Consider the following 14322-nt stretch of genomic DNA (forward strand, 5'->3'; position numbering starts at 1 on the left):
GCGTGTGCCTCGGGCAGCGCAGCATGACGTGGGTGCGGGTGCTGGGGGTGGTTAGATCACATACACAGGGTGCACCATGGAAGTGACGAGCGGGGCCCGCCGTTCCAAATTGAGATGAAAAGTAAGGGGCCAGGTAGCCGTAGCCCATTAAGGCTTGGGTTAACCTGGCTTCGACGTCGCGTTCATAATATTTGGAAGTGAAAACAGGGTGTAGCGTCTGGGAAGGCAGGGACGGCCACGAGGACCGTATTGCAGTGGGTCGATCGGTGTAACGGAAATCGGTTTGCCAGGAGGTGGTCGCTCGCTCATGCGCCCAGCGCCGGATCCACGTTACAGTGGGTAGGACACTATCGGGTAGGGACGTGCCTTCCTTGGCTAGCCGGTCCGCCACCTCGTTACCCAGTACACCCATATGCCCGGGAACCCATAGCAAAGAAATGTTGAGAAGTGGGTAGTGCTCCATGAGAGGAGCGAGAAGTGCCCAAAAGCGAAGAGAAAATGGCTGGCCACTGTGTGGGCTCAGTGACAGGACATTGGACAGGGCAGCGCGGTTGTCCGCGCAGAGGTAAATGTGAGTAACCATGGGGTAGGTCGCCAGGAAACCGGCAAAGCGGCTGGCGACCGCTGCCATTGCGAAGAGCTCTGCGTCATACACCTCAGCCTGGTGGCCCATGCCCCAAGCCCGCTCGTACTTTATCGCACCCTGGTGAATGATACACGCACCTGCACCTGCTCGTCGGTTCCGCGGGGCAGGATCGGGCTGGGCGATTTGGGAGCCGTCGGTGAAGACCCATAGGGCGTCGGGTAGAGGGATGGAAGAGTGTAAAAGAGGGAAGAAAAAGGAACGTAGGTACTCCTTGGAGCCGTCTTTGGTAGGCGGTGGGATGCAGACGTGAACCCTCTCACCCCACGGATGCACAGGGTCCCATGGCGGCTGCAACCAGGGGAGAAGGCGCACCGCTTTCTTGGGCAGGGTTTGTTCGAGCACATCCACCGTGCTAGTGCCGTGGTGGATAGGGATGGTGGGGTTGAGGAGGGAGAAGTTGGGCGGGTGGGCAGTGCGGTTGGCCGCCAGGCAGTGGGTCACCAGATGGGACTCGGAGAGGGTGAGGAGGCGAGCTGCGGCAAGGCCATTGAGCTTGTCGAGCTGGTGTCGCATTGGCAGGACGCTGGATATGAGGTTGAGGACGTGGTGGGGGGTAGACCGCCATGCTCCCATGAACCACCGCAGTGCATTGTTTTGTACCTGTTGCAAAGGTTGAAAGAGTGAGCATGGGCCCCGCGGGTTATACCACACGGGGCTACCAAAGGTGAGTACGAGAAGGATGGTGGTAAGGTATAGCAAGCGGGCTTGCGCGACCGTCATGCCTCGCTGTGTGTTGGTGAGCATGCGGAAAGCGGCTACACGGGACGAGGCCCTGGCCGCCATGACGCGAATGTGGTGGGTGAAGGTTAGGCGTCGGTCGTACCAGATACCGAGCCATCGCAGATATGAAGCAGGCTGTATGGTGATATCCCGCCCTTCCCACTGAACCCGCAGGGGAGGGTTGACGTCAAGGGAGCGTCTCGGGGAGGTAAAGTGGATAAGCTCAGTTTTCGCCATGCCTATGGTCAGCCCAAGCTGGCGAAGCGTGGTGCCCACACTCGGTAGAGTGCGTTGGATGATGGCCGTGTTCTCGTTCAGTGAGGGAGAAACAATAAGGAGGGAAAAATCGTCGACGTAGCCCGCCGTAGACTGCTGGGGATGCGCGAATGGATCAAGGTTTGCATACAGCGGGGAAGAGTATATGGTAGAGAGGACTGGCAACAGAGGCGATCCCTGTGGGATGCCGAGCGCAGCGACGGTGTATGATGGACCCAGCTCTGAATTGAGTTTGGGCCGCACAGTGCGCAAAGAAAGGAAGGACATGGTCCAAAGGACCTCATTTGTGGGAAAGCCCATAGAAAGGAGGGCAGAGTGAAGGACGTCGTGGCGGATGTTATTGTAATAGCCCTCGACGTCCATGCACAGTAAGGTAGCAGAGAAACTGTTTTCCCAGGCAGTGCATACACGGTGCATCAGAGTGACTCCGGCATCCACGACGGAATGCTGGCCCCGCCCACCAAACTGTGAGCCGGGCACAAGATTGTGCGCACCGATCTGGAAGTTGAAACGAGCAGCAACCACTTTCTCGAGGACCTTGCTCAAGGTTTCCAGGAGAGCAATTGGTCAGTGGGACTTGGGTGCGGTGTAATCCGCCTTGCCCGGCTTGGGCAAGTACACAACCGCTGCAGCCCGAAGTGGGGCGGGGAGGTAACCCAGACGCAAAGAAGAGGAAAGAAAAAGAAAAAGAGCATGACGCGCACCAGACCGCCAGACCCATTTAAGGAGTCGCCACGACACTCCGGAGATGCCAGGCGCTGAATAGTTAGACGTCGCCTCGATGGCGGCAGTTACTTCAGTGATAAGGAGGGGGCGGTCTGGGTGCGCTGCCGGAGGCGCAGAGGTAAAGAGAGGAGGCAGATTAGGCAAGGGCGGAGACGCCGGAAAATAGAAACGTGTGACTAGACGACCCGCGTCGGCAGGGAGAGAGCCGGTCACCCCGTCCGCTCGGATGACGGGCAGTGGGGGCGCCCGCACTCCTTTGGTCCAGGAGGCGAGCCACCAGGGGTCAGTGTGCTGGAGTCGCGCGACCGCCTCCCGAGTCCAATCCTTCCGAGCTTGTCGGATGGTGGCCGAGAGGGTGGCTTTGGCTTCTCGCCTCTCCTCACGAGTAGGAGCCGCCTGGACATTTGCGCGGGCAGTGTCGCATGCATCGTTCCACCAGAGCTGGGAGGCCCGGTGAGCATGTGTGCATCGGGGGAACACTTCGTGGCAGGCCACGGACATTGCTCACAGCAGAGCCTGAGCGCCCACTTCGAGGTCGTCATTGGTGGTATAGGTGGCCGGCGGTGGGGACAGCACCAGCTCGCGGGCAAGGCACGTGTTCCAGTCATCTCGTTTGGACACATCGACTCAAAAGCCAAGGTCAACGTCTACGGGGTGAGCAACGTGAGATAGAGTAGAGGTTAGTAGAGCGTGATCCGATTCAAAGGATGTGGGAGTAGCAGCGACTCCATGAACGTGAAATTGCGCACTGGAGGTTGCGCAGACCAGATCGATGATGGTGCCTGAGAGCAGGTCGCCATTCACCATGTGAGTGGGTTGATCGAGGTCATTAAGAATTTCGAGTGACTCGCGCTCGAGCCACCCAGCGAAAGCGGTGGAGGCAGTGGAAGCAGAGCGGGAGGCCCGTCCGGTCCATGACCATAGGGGGTGGTGGAGATTAAAATCTCCAGTGACAAGGAGGTTCGCTCGCGGTGGGAAAGGGATATCATAGAGAGTGGGCAAAACGCGGTGTTGGGCTCGCGAGCCTTCGTTATAGCAGTTGACCACGAAGAAGTCGTGGGTGGGATCAGAGCGTGAGACAAAATGAAGGACGACCACATCCGGGTCCGACACCAGGTCGGTACGCATGGATATGTGATAAGTGTTTAAGAGCACGCGCCGGACCAGGATGCTGGCTCGAGGTCGCGGCAGCGCAGAGGTGGAGGGGAAATGATAGGCGTCCAGGCCGTAGGGCCAGACATTGACGTGACCAAAAACAGTAGCGCCTGACTCAGAGCCATGGGGGGTATCGATGCCGATTTGCCCCCACCATGGCTCTTGAAGGAAATAGATATCGTAGGAAGTGGAAGAAACGAAACCGTGGACGCGCGGATTAGACCGGGCCACATTCAAATGCGCAGTTGTGACATTCATGATGAGGGGTTGGTGCGCGAGATAGGGATGCGGTAATCTTTCCGCGCAGGGCAGGTGGTGTCGGCAGCATTGTGACCATTGGTGCCACAGACCACACAGAAATAGTGAGCAGACTCGCAAGGCTGGTCAGCCGGGCGAGCCTCATGATTGCATACAAGGCAGGCTTGCCGATGCATATCGGACGTGTGAGTAGTCTTTCCGCAGAAGCGGCATACTGGTGCCCGCTTCTTGCAGTGACTTTCGAGATGTGTGAGGCGCCAGCAACGAGTGCACTGACGGAACACGGGACGATCTTTCGACTTCTTAACCATCAGGCGAGAACCGTAAAACCATACAAAACCAGCAGCGTCACTGCGGTTGTCACGACCCAGGAGGTTGTGCGCGCAGAAGTCGCAGTGCACATCCTCAATAGAAATGATAAGGGAGGATTTCCCGAGCTGCTCGCGGTGCTCAGGGGGAACGACAAATCCGGGAAGACCATTGAAATGAATGGAGGAAAACATGGAGTTGCGGCGGAGCTCCGCCAGAATCTCCTCCTCAGTGAGCATGTCTCCCGAGTCAGGGTGACGGAGCGGGCAGCTCGGAAGGAAAAGTTTAGTTACCGGGGCGAGAGGGCGGAAGTCTTGTGGGACAGATGCCTGCTCTCGAGGGCCCAGTGCAGGGGACAGTGCGCGTGGGACCACGCCCAGCAGATGATGGATGGGCCGGAGACACTCCTTGATGAGCGCATCCGGGGAATCATGCGAAAACGCCGCTTGGACCTTGGTCGGTCCAGCGAAGCGAAGACCGAGAAAACGTACCTTTGCCCACGTGGGGGTCTCGCGCAGGTGCGTATGAACCTTAGCATACCACTGGGGCATGGTACCCCCTGCCTCGATGGCAGCATGCTGCTCGGAAGTAATGAGAAGGACGTAGCACTTCTCGCAGTTCTTGGCGGCCACCTGTGCCATGGTTGGGGTATTCAGGGCCTGCGCCTCAGGCTGCGTCGTAGGCTGCGCTGCAGGGGCAGCAGCACCAGAGGTGGCGGCGGGTGCACGTTGACAACCAGTACAGACCGGAGGTTGGGGTCGCGGTCCCTCAGGGGCCTGAGGAGGGTGTGGCAGCGGCCGCCCGCGTACTAGCTGGGCCTCGATAGCCGATAGCCACGTGTTGATGGCTGACGTGGCCATGCGAACGCCGTCCTCGACAGCTTTGGTCAGGGCAGCCTGCACATCGATGCCGACGGGGAGGGCGCCTTCAGTGCGCGGGCGAGTGCGCAGAACCTCGTCCATGAGGGTGTCGTCGTCGAGAAGGACAGCTGCACTGGCAAGCTGCTGATGGAAGAGACCCTGGTAGAGTGGCAGAATCTGGGCACCAGCCTCGGTGTCGACGATAAGGGGGTCGTTCACGAGAGCGTTGTGGAAGTCGCGAATGCAGGTAGAGAGCGCAACGGCGCAATTCTCGAACTCGTCGGAGTACGCCACGGCCACGTAGGGACCTTCGATAACACGCTGCACGCCGACAGCAAGGTTGTTCAAATTATTGCGCAGGGACCTGATGGTGTCGCGCATATTATCGTGGACCGGCGGGTGCGTGTTCGTCGGCGCTGAGGCCGACGTCGTTGCGCTCGCTGGCGGTGGAGACCCTCCCGGAGGAGTACGCTCGACACCTATGCCCTCCATGTTCGATTCGCTGGCAGTCACTTGTTGGGCGCTTATAGCGGACATGGTGGTACGAGAAGAAGAAGCTTTGTGTCGCACAACTCATATGCGAACGTTACGCTCCAGGAATCATTTCTGAAGCAGATAGTTCACTCGCAAAGCGAACCATACGAGGCGCCAAAGGCTTTGGCTCATCGGGACAATGAACCTTGAGAAGGGGGTGATGTCACGGTTTTACCTGACAAAAGTCATTATAGGAACAAATGCTATTAAGGAGCATATCATTTTTCATCATTTCTCCTCGCACAAGAAGTCACGTGGCCTAATGAGATAAGATAACGAGGCATCCAGTCACATGACCTCAGATCTCTCTCGGCATTGACATGTGACACTGAACTCCTCGGCATGGCGTTATATGTCGCAATCGCTATGATGCCATATTGCATGCTCAAGAGGAGCTCCGTCTCCGTGGGTTATTATTAGGCAGCCAATCAGGATAATTGGGACATGTCGTATGATTGTAGCACTGACCAGTAAGATAGCGTGTGACTCACTTAGATAGTACTGTACAGTAGCATAGCAATCATGTATATAAGGACCAGCGAGACGAGGAGGAGACCTCAGTCTTATTCTCCTTCGTCCTCCACTACCATCACAGAGAGGTCTTACCAGACACTCTCAGTGTGCTATACATCAGTTTACATCCTCACTATTATGATAGCGCCCCCTGCCTCACCAGTAAGTCATACTCTGCGACTAGCACTAGGGCCTCGTCAGTGGGCACGTCGTACGGCCGCAGCTCGTCGCTGTTGGCTCTTAGCCAGGAGACCCTCAAGGGGACTCTATATTTGGTTGTCTATCTTTGTCATCGGCGTGCCGTGACAGTTCACAGTTTGGTTCACAGTTTTTGGCGGAGGCACCAAATACTTTGTGTGGTGTACTTGTAATGTATGTCAGTCTCATTTGTTGTCAGCATCATCATCGTCATTGTTCACTATTACTACAGTCACGGACAACCAAGCACGACAAAAATAAAATCAATTTATTCTGCCTGAACGGCTCGTTACTTTTCAATTTTGAGTGCAGATACAGACTCAAAGTGTCGAGAAACATCAAAAAACACTTTCTTTGTATTTCTCCCATGCATTTTTGGCATCTGCTAACTGTTTAGGCCAAAATCAGAATTGTTTCAGCCACAAACATATAGATCAGGTACCGTGTATGATTTGTTGGTCTTGAGCTCAAGTCACTGGCCAACTTGCATAATTATTTGCTGAATTTCCATCATTATTTTTGGCAAATGTTCAACAGAATGATGTACAGAAACTCAAAAAGGAGTCGACTGGCGCATTTTTAGGCCTCTTTTTGAGGGGTCCACCAAATATTAAATAGTTCTCGACCAGAAAATCACCTTTTGTGGGCTAACAGGTCGAAGAATTTGCCTCAAATTTATTTACAGACACCCTCTCATCAATCCGGATCGATTCTGATATATATCGAACATTTTAGAAATATTTCTTAAAATTGTCGTGTTTGGCTGTCCATGACTGTACTTGTGGATGTCGGCGCTGCGTCCGCACGCCCGGTTCTGAATGACTAGTGAGGGGAGCGGCGAGGGAGCAACAGAAGATGAGTGAAACAGATGATTAAATTGGTTGCATTACTCGCATGGGTGAAGTGAGAGTAATATTTTGTGGACAATGACATCATTACAAAGGGTTCAGGTAGCAGCACTTGGAGAGTATTGTACAGGCAAATGTGGAACTAGTATCTAATGTACAGCTGATGAGGGCCGGTGAGCAGGAGGTGTCAGATGAAGACGTTATCGGCGATGCTGACGTCCTCCTTCATTGACAGCTCGAGACCGTTGAAGAGCGGAATGCCGCAAGAGAAGCGGAGTATGCTTAAAGTCGTCGTCAGTCAGCTCGCAAGGAGCGGTGAACAAAACTGCAAGACAAAGGTCCAGTTCAGCATGAGGAGGTGGTAGCACATCAAAGAACTTCTCCACTGATTAAGCAAACACAATGGCATTCACCCGCATCTTTCGTTGACCCTTGTTGACCTTAATGACAAAAGCATTGTGATGACAACGAGCTATCGCCAGCTTCTCCATGAATGAAAGATTGCGTAGTTGTGGAGGAACGTCACCCAGCCACAACCCATTTGTGAGAGACTCCCTAGATAACTTGTGCCGTCGCAGTATGGTGAGACAAGTGTGGCAAACGTCCATGACAATCTCACCTCGATACGAATACACATCCTTTTGATATAAAATCAGACCATAAAGCTCCGCAACATTGTCCGTGCTTAAATGTCGCTCAGTTCGTGTAATTCCTTCCGTAAACTGCACCAACGGTTGAATATCCAAAGACGACACCAGTTGGTGAGTGACGATGGATCCGTGTAGAAGACGAGCACATACCGCGCACACATGCTCTCCGATATGCTCAGGGCAAAGTTGTCACACCAATCCCTCACTATGTTTGCTGCAGCATGTTTACTCAATGGAGAAGGGGGGAAGCGGACTGCATCAATATACGGCTGCGAACAGCTCGAACCCATGAAAGAATCAGGCTTCTTATCCGATGAACTCGTGGACAGCACGGAAGAACATGGGCGTGACAGCAGAACGGCGTCATCAACAGCACAGAAAACTGACACAATTCACGCACAATCTGAATGGCGGCAATCACGCGCATAAAGAAGCACAGTAACATCAACCACGCTACGATGACAATCTGCAATGATGATATCATGCTGAACTGCCAGCCTGAGCAGGCAATCGAAAGGCAAAGCGATTATCAGCGATGAGAGGGGAACGTCCAGCGCAAACTGCTCGGACGTGAACGATGTCTCCAAAGCGACAGACCACTTCAAGGAGCAAACAAACCGAAAAGACTTGCATGATGAAGGCAACCTTCCAATCACAAGCGGAAAAGCATCCCACAGTTGTTGTAAACGAACAATATGTTGAGGAGCGAGTGGAACGACGTCATCAACACAGAAAGCAGCAAACTCACATAACGTAACAGGACAAGAGCCATCACATTTATGAGATAGTAGCGCACGCTCAACGGCATCCACACTATGTGCACAATGTTTCAAAGTCATTCCATGCAATCTGAGCAAAGGAATCAGTGAGCGGTAAGGCAGCGTACGAGCAAGAAACGAAACCTGAAGATGACAATGCCAACGACGGCAGCTGGGAGGCACACAAGCAGCATGTTGAGAGTCGAAGCAGCCACAATAAAGAAAGCGACTATCGGCAGCGAAATTGACAGGGACCGCACATTCGGAATCTACATCCTCTGCACCGAACACGTTCGAGCGTGGACGGGCGCACCCCTTGATTACAGGAGCATGACCAATGGCAAGCTGCATCGAGGCGAGAAGATGGCCACGCGCAGAAAAATCAACTTGTAGGTGAGATAGACGGCCTAGCAACATACAACGTGAACCACGCAAAGTTGACGGATACGACGGCGGCGGACACGACCATCACTCACTGCGAGCGCCGATGACATGCGCGAAAACAGGATCTGATGCCATTGCAATTACTGTTACATATTTTGAATTTGTAACTTAACTTGTCACCATCGCAAATCTGAGTTGACTTATTTTGTCCATACCTGGGAAGAAACTGTAAAATAATGCACAGAGTATATAGCTCTGCTCCAAATATACCACTATATGCTTCAGTGTGAGGGCCAATGAGCTAATTTGTGTTTGGATACTCTATGCTGGCATAGTCTTTGTGCAGTGTTTAAAAATATGCACTCTCAAAATAAATAAAATATGTAATACTGATTTGCCATAATGGTATGTTAAGTCTCAAATTGAGAATATGCAATGCCAATTGTGATGGACATGAATGCTTTTCACAAAGGTAAAATACCAGTTTCCATTTGTAATGCATATTACACGGTGAAAAATGGCTCCATGTCTCCAGTGGCACCCGCCAAAAACATCGACAGTTAGGCGCACAAAATCTTTGAGCGCTTACACTCGTGCACGCACCTACCTCTCGCCGTGAACTACGACTGCCTGCCGGTCGGCCTGGTGAACCTCATCGGACAGGTCAAGTGAGTCAGCTTCATTGCTCACGGAGCTTGGGGACCGCTTACAGGACATGCGTACAGGAGCCACCCACAGCCTGCATAGATTTATTTTTCCACAGGAAACCTGATGCAAAAATGGTGAAAATATCTTATGTCTGGATATGGAAATAGTTTGGAAATTGGGCGGAGACAATTAAATTATGTTACGATTGTTTTACCGAAACGTATCAGCAATAGTGAAACTATTTCCCAAAGGAAGATATTTCAGTTCAAAAATATGTGATACTGATATGTTTCAGTGAAGCAATTGTAACATAATTCAATTGTCTCCACCTGATTTCCAAACTATTTTCATATCCAGACTTAAGATATTTTCACCATTTTTCCATCAGGTTTCCCCTGGAAAAATAAATCTGTGCAGGCTGTGACCCGGACGTTGCAGAACGCCACTATCCTGACCTCTTCAAGCAGCTCTTCCCGCAGGGCATGCCGCTCCAGGGCAGCGCATACTAGAGAGGGTGAGTTCCTTTCCGCACAGGCCAAAAACACAGAACAGGCACGAAGCAGAGGTGTAGGAAAAATGTTCATATATGCATTGGACAAGCGGGAATGTGTCATCCTCGATGTAGTAACAGTAAACAATGATGATGATGATGCTGACAACAAATGAGACTGACGTACATTACAAGTACACTACTGGCGTGCCCTATCCGACACATGTCCATAAAACTTAGCGCACCGCAAGGCATAGGCCTTCTAACGCGACGTTCGCCTGCCAGATGCCGAGCCGGCGCGCGAGGCGGAGCGCAGCGGGCGCAGGAAAGACGAGCACGAATGAGAGCGGGACGAGCAGGAGGAGGAAGAGCGACGTGAGGATCGTGATGCCCGGCTTGATGACGAGGAAATAGAAGAGTGCTTGGTAGGATGTCGGATCCGTGAACTGCGGCCATGACGGATGGTCGTAAATGCGGGCGCGATAAGCTGATCCCATGAGACTCACCATTGCGTATGCGTTGCGATAGAACGACGTTTCGGGAACAAGCGTCAGGCCCGCTTCTAGTTCCGCCTGGGTTGGCGGACGGAGACGGATAAAGATGGGGAGCGGTGGATGCGGCACGCTGTGCGCGAGCGGACCATGGAATGTCGTCTGCAGCGCGAGCTAGCAGAAAGTATTGCGTGATCAGCGATACCGCCTCTGCGTAGACTGCTGCAGGACATACCTCGCCTCTGGAGATGACCCGCGCACCGATAAGGTCGAGGAAGCAAAGCACCGCGCCCAGGGGTAATGCCATTAGCGTGGTCGTGCCTGCCTGGGCAAGTATGAGCGATAGGCTTGCCCATGTGACTGAGAAGATGACATACCACAGTGAGGACGAAGAGGTACAGCCATGCCAGGAGCGCATAGGGAAAGTTGAGCAGAAGAAGATGAAAGAGTGCAGCGTAGTATGCCCGCTTGCCCATCGGGCGGAAGTACCTCCTCCAGCGAGTCGTCCACGAGACGTGCCGCTGCCTGGCCTGCCTATGCCCGCTCGCGAGCTCCGCCACGAACGCACGCTGCTCGTCGTCGAGGTTCCCGCTGCGCAGCGGGGGTGGCGAGTCGGGCCGGCCCTCGCTCTCGCTTCCGCCGCCCACATGCTCCTCGCACTCCGGATCGACATCGCAGTCACGCTCTGGGTTGAACGCCGATAAGACTGTCTGCGCGAAGGACGGCGCGACAGAGGCGGACGAGGGCACAGTGCTCGTCAGCGAAAGCGTGCGCTGTCGTGTGATGCCGCCAGGCGGTAGCCGTGCTGGGCTGCGTGGGGACGCAAGCAGAAGGGGTGTCGTCTCCGAGACATCGTTATCCCGGTCGTCTGCGTCGTACTGGTGAGGGATTGAAGGCGAAGGTGTTTCATAGTCAGAGCTCCCGGCAGTGTGTATTATTGGGACGTGCGAAACGTTGTCGTGCGCCTGATCGATGGTGCGGCGGCGGCGTCCTGAGCGTGTGGTGCGCGTGCGGCGTTCTTGCGAGGGATAGGGTGGTGGTGGGTCGTGCAAGGAAGGAGTGGTGGAGATAAGTATGAGAGAGTGATGAGCAGACGCTGATGGGAGGGCATTGGCGAGGGGATCATTGACCGACATGGTCTGCAGAAGACACAGCTGTCTGCGCTCGAAATCCCGCATGTGCGCATGTGCGTAGTTTGCAAGCGCCCATTCTATATCAGCGCTCACTTCAATTCTTGTTACACTTCTATAACTACTGTCATGGCATTCAAATCATCGGCACCAAGATACTTCCCTGCTTCAGCAGCTCCGAGCTTCTGAGTGCGCAATGACTATTTTTCGCCTCCAAGAATGTAATGATATAGGATAGGGCCATCCACATCCCAGAGTTGGACTGCCGCGTAAGTCGTAGGACTCCAATAACATTCAGTTATGACTCAACGTTATAATTGCTGGAGGGCAAAGCTAGGGATTCACGCAATGCGGGACTGTCTGGGCACACTAATAAGATGAAATAAGTCTGTATCGTGCGTGATTCCGGCAGTTTTATAATCTAAAATCCGCTGCCAGACAGCATACTGAGACTTAACAACTGTGCAAGGTTCTGATCACTGCTTACTATATGGCGTCGATCCCGAGTGCAAAGCTTAAGGGGGATGATTGATTGAGCCCAGAGGTCAGACAAGGATATCTGGAGCCCGCGGAGGTTGAAGGAATTGTCTCGTCTGCCCACGGGATACTGGCCCAGAGGCCACTCGAATGACCAAAGACTAATTCCACGTTCATCGCAACCACAACATCGTTGCCCACACGCTGCATTACAGTTGCCTCCCCTAGGCAGACCTATAAATCTCCTTTATTGAGGGAGGGACGACAGGAGATTTCAAGGCATTACAGCGCGTCGAGGAGGGTTTTTTGAACTGGTCTATGACTGCCAAATGTCGAGTAGACAGGTGGGCGGCGACGATGCCCCTTTCAAATCATATATATCGTTGACGAAGCCTGCGGGAAATCTCCATAAACTGAACTACAGTTGAAGTTCTCCTGGAAGTGTCTGTGAGACGACTTTGAACCAACAGACCTTCCTTCCGCAGCTCTATTTTGATTTTGGTCGTCAACGACGCGTATTTGTGGCCGGTGGTATAAGCTATGCAATTAATGCTCCAAAGAATATTGCAACATTAACGAGAACCTGTAAAGTATTGATCAAGGTGGGGTATGAATAAACATTGTACGTATGCTGTGATCTGCTTTTGTCTCAAGCCGATGGCGAAGCCACATCAGGAAAAACAATGGTTGCGCAGTTCTTCGAATGAATAGTCGTTAGTAATCCCACCAGAAAACTCCAATAAAACCCATGATCACGACCCAGGTGCGGAACAGGTGAGCACATACGTCCACACGCCCCACACGTCCGCCTGCCGACACTGTTCCGGAGGCTTGGTGGCGCGCGGGCTCCCAATCGCCACCAGCTGCTCGACACAATGCATGTCTACATACTCCGTTGTCACAAACAGCTTCACAAAACCCGTGTCCGACGATACGTTGGGAGGTAAAGATAGTTTGATGGACCGTTGCAAGCCGGCCTCGCGCGCGCCGTGCCCGACTTTCAGGCTGTTATTTTGTTCCAGGGGGGCCGACATGGTAGGCGACTCGGGGTGGTACCAGCACTGCACGTCCATTAGTATGGATAGCGTGCTTGAACAGAGAAGGATAGACGCACTTGTATGCAGTAATCATTCGGGTCGAAATAGAACAGGTACGGGAAAAAGTTGCGATCGGAGCGATTGACGAGGTTGAGGCCATAGAAGGGCTCAAAGTCGGTGATAACAGCCTCCTTCAATGCCGGCTTTTCCGATGGGCTGTGCGCGGTCACATCGACTTCGTGACAAAAAAGATTCGTGTCGCCTTCTGGCACAAACATCTGGATCCCCTTTCCCTTCTCCTCTTTACGCAGTTTGTATAGCTCCACAGAGACGTCCGGGATATCTGGCCCAGACCGGTTCGATTGCCTGTACAAGTGGAAGTTGAAGTGATATATCGTCTCCAAGGCCTTCCGCATATCCAGTATATTCAGATCGCCAGGCAACAGCGGGCAGTAGCGCCGCATCAGAGGATCCAGCCTTTCCAGCAACGTTTCCCCGCTTGGACTCCGGCGCACAGCGACATCCGCCTGCGTTTGCATATTCGCGGCGACGATGAAGGCCCCGGGAGGCAACGAGCCGATTAGTGAGCCAACTTCGGCGACATCTGGAGGCACGAACACGTGCAGTTTGTCCTCGCTGTTCCATTCCACCACGACCGCCCGCGCGCCGTTGCTGGCCGTTAGCCCCGGACCTTTGCCGTCGAACTGGCATTCGCACCGCAGATCGTCTAGACTCCTCACGACCAACGTGCCGAGCGATTTGTTGGCCTGCCCATGTTGGCGCACGCTGAACTTCGTGCGCAAACTGACGCCATGAACCCTCCCCGCGTGGACCACCAGAGTATTCCCCTTCCCACTCACTCTGAATCCGTCAACCTCGCCGCTCGCTGTGCTCCACAGCATCCTATTTCGATTCTTTCCAAGACACTGCGGGTGTTGCCAGTCCACGGCCGGGAAGGATTCTTCCAGTAAGTACGAGTACGTGATGCCGTCCTTCCCGCTATCGATCTTATTCAGCTTCGCAAGCAAATTGACAGTGAACCAACCCCGGGAGGTGCCTCGCGGCGTGGTCACCTCTTGCGCTTGCTCGTCCCGCCGGCAGGCGCTCAAGAGGACGTGCGATTGCAGCGTGTCGTAGTAGAACCCCGGAGGGATGGCCGTCTGCGCCGCACGTCCAGCGGACTGGAGGCGCGGCCAATACTCCATCGTCTCGCC

General features: G+C 53.7%; 3 protein-coding genes across 3 annotated transcripts; all 3 read right to left on the reverse strand.

Moving 5' to 3' along the window:
* Window positions 1–2209: 2209 nt before the first annotated feature.
* LAESUDRAFT_761248 (uncharacterized protein) lies at window positions 2210–5487 on the reverse strand (the record flags this gene model as incomplete). The annotated part of the gene is made up of 3 exons (XM_040912887.1): window positions 2210–2809; window positions 3134–3684; window positions 4059–5487. 3 exons carry the CDS (start codon window positions 5485–5487, stop codon window positions 2210–2212), a joined length of 2580 nt encoding a protein of 859 aa, XP_040761856.1.
* A 4325-nt stretch (window positions 5488–9812) lies between these two features.
* On the reverse strand, window positions 9813–11755 carry LAESUDRAFT_728315 (uncharacterized protein). Its single transcript, XM_040909415.1, has 4 exons — window positions 10842–11755; window positions 10700–10789; window positions 10480–10638; window positions 9813–10419 (listed from the first exon to the last, which is right to left on the reverse strand). The coding sequence occupies exons 1-4, from the start codon at window positions 11598–11600 to the stop codon at window positions 10210–10212; spliced, it is 1218 nt and encodes a 405-aa protein (XP_040761857.1). The 5' UTR covers window positions 11601–11755; the 3' UTR covers window positions 9813–10209.
* A 719-nt stretch (window positions 11756–12474) lies between these two features.
* On the reverse strand, window positions 12475–14243 carry LAESUDRAFT_310154 (uncharacterized protein). Its single transcript, XM_040901949.1, has 5 exons — window positions 14154–14243; window positions 13826–14100; window positions 13186–13744; window positions 12963–13132; window positions 12475–12768 (listed from the first exon to the last, which is right to left on the reverse strand). Exons 2-5 carry the CDS (start codon window positions 14008–14010, stop codon window positions 12669–12671), a joined length of 1014 nt encoding a protein of 337 aa, XP_040761858.1. The 5' UTR covers window positions 14011–14100; window positions 14154–14243; the 3' UTR covers window positions 12475–12668.
* Window positions 14244–14322: the final 79 nt, after the last annotated feature.

This window comes from Laetiporus sulphureus (assembly GCF_001632365.1).
Source record: "Laetiporus sulphureus 93-53 unplaced genomic scaffold LAESUscaffold_34, whole genome shotgun sequence".
Lineage (NCBI taxonomy): Eukaryota > Fungi > Basidiomycota > Agaricomycetes > Polyporales > Laetiporaceae > Laetiporus > Laetiporus sulphureus.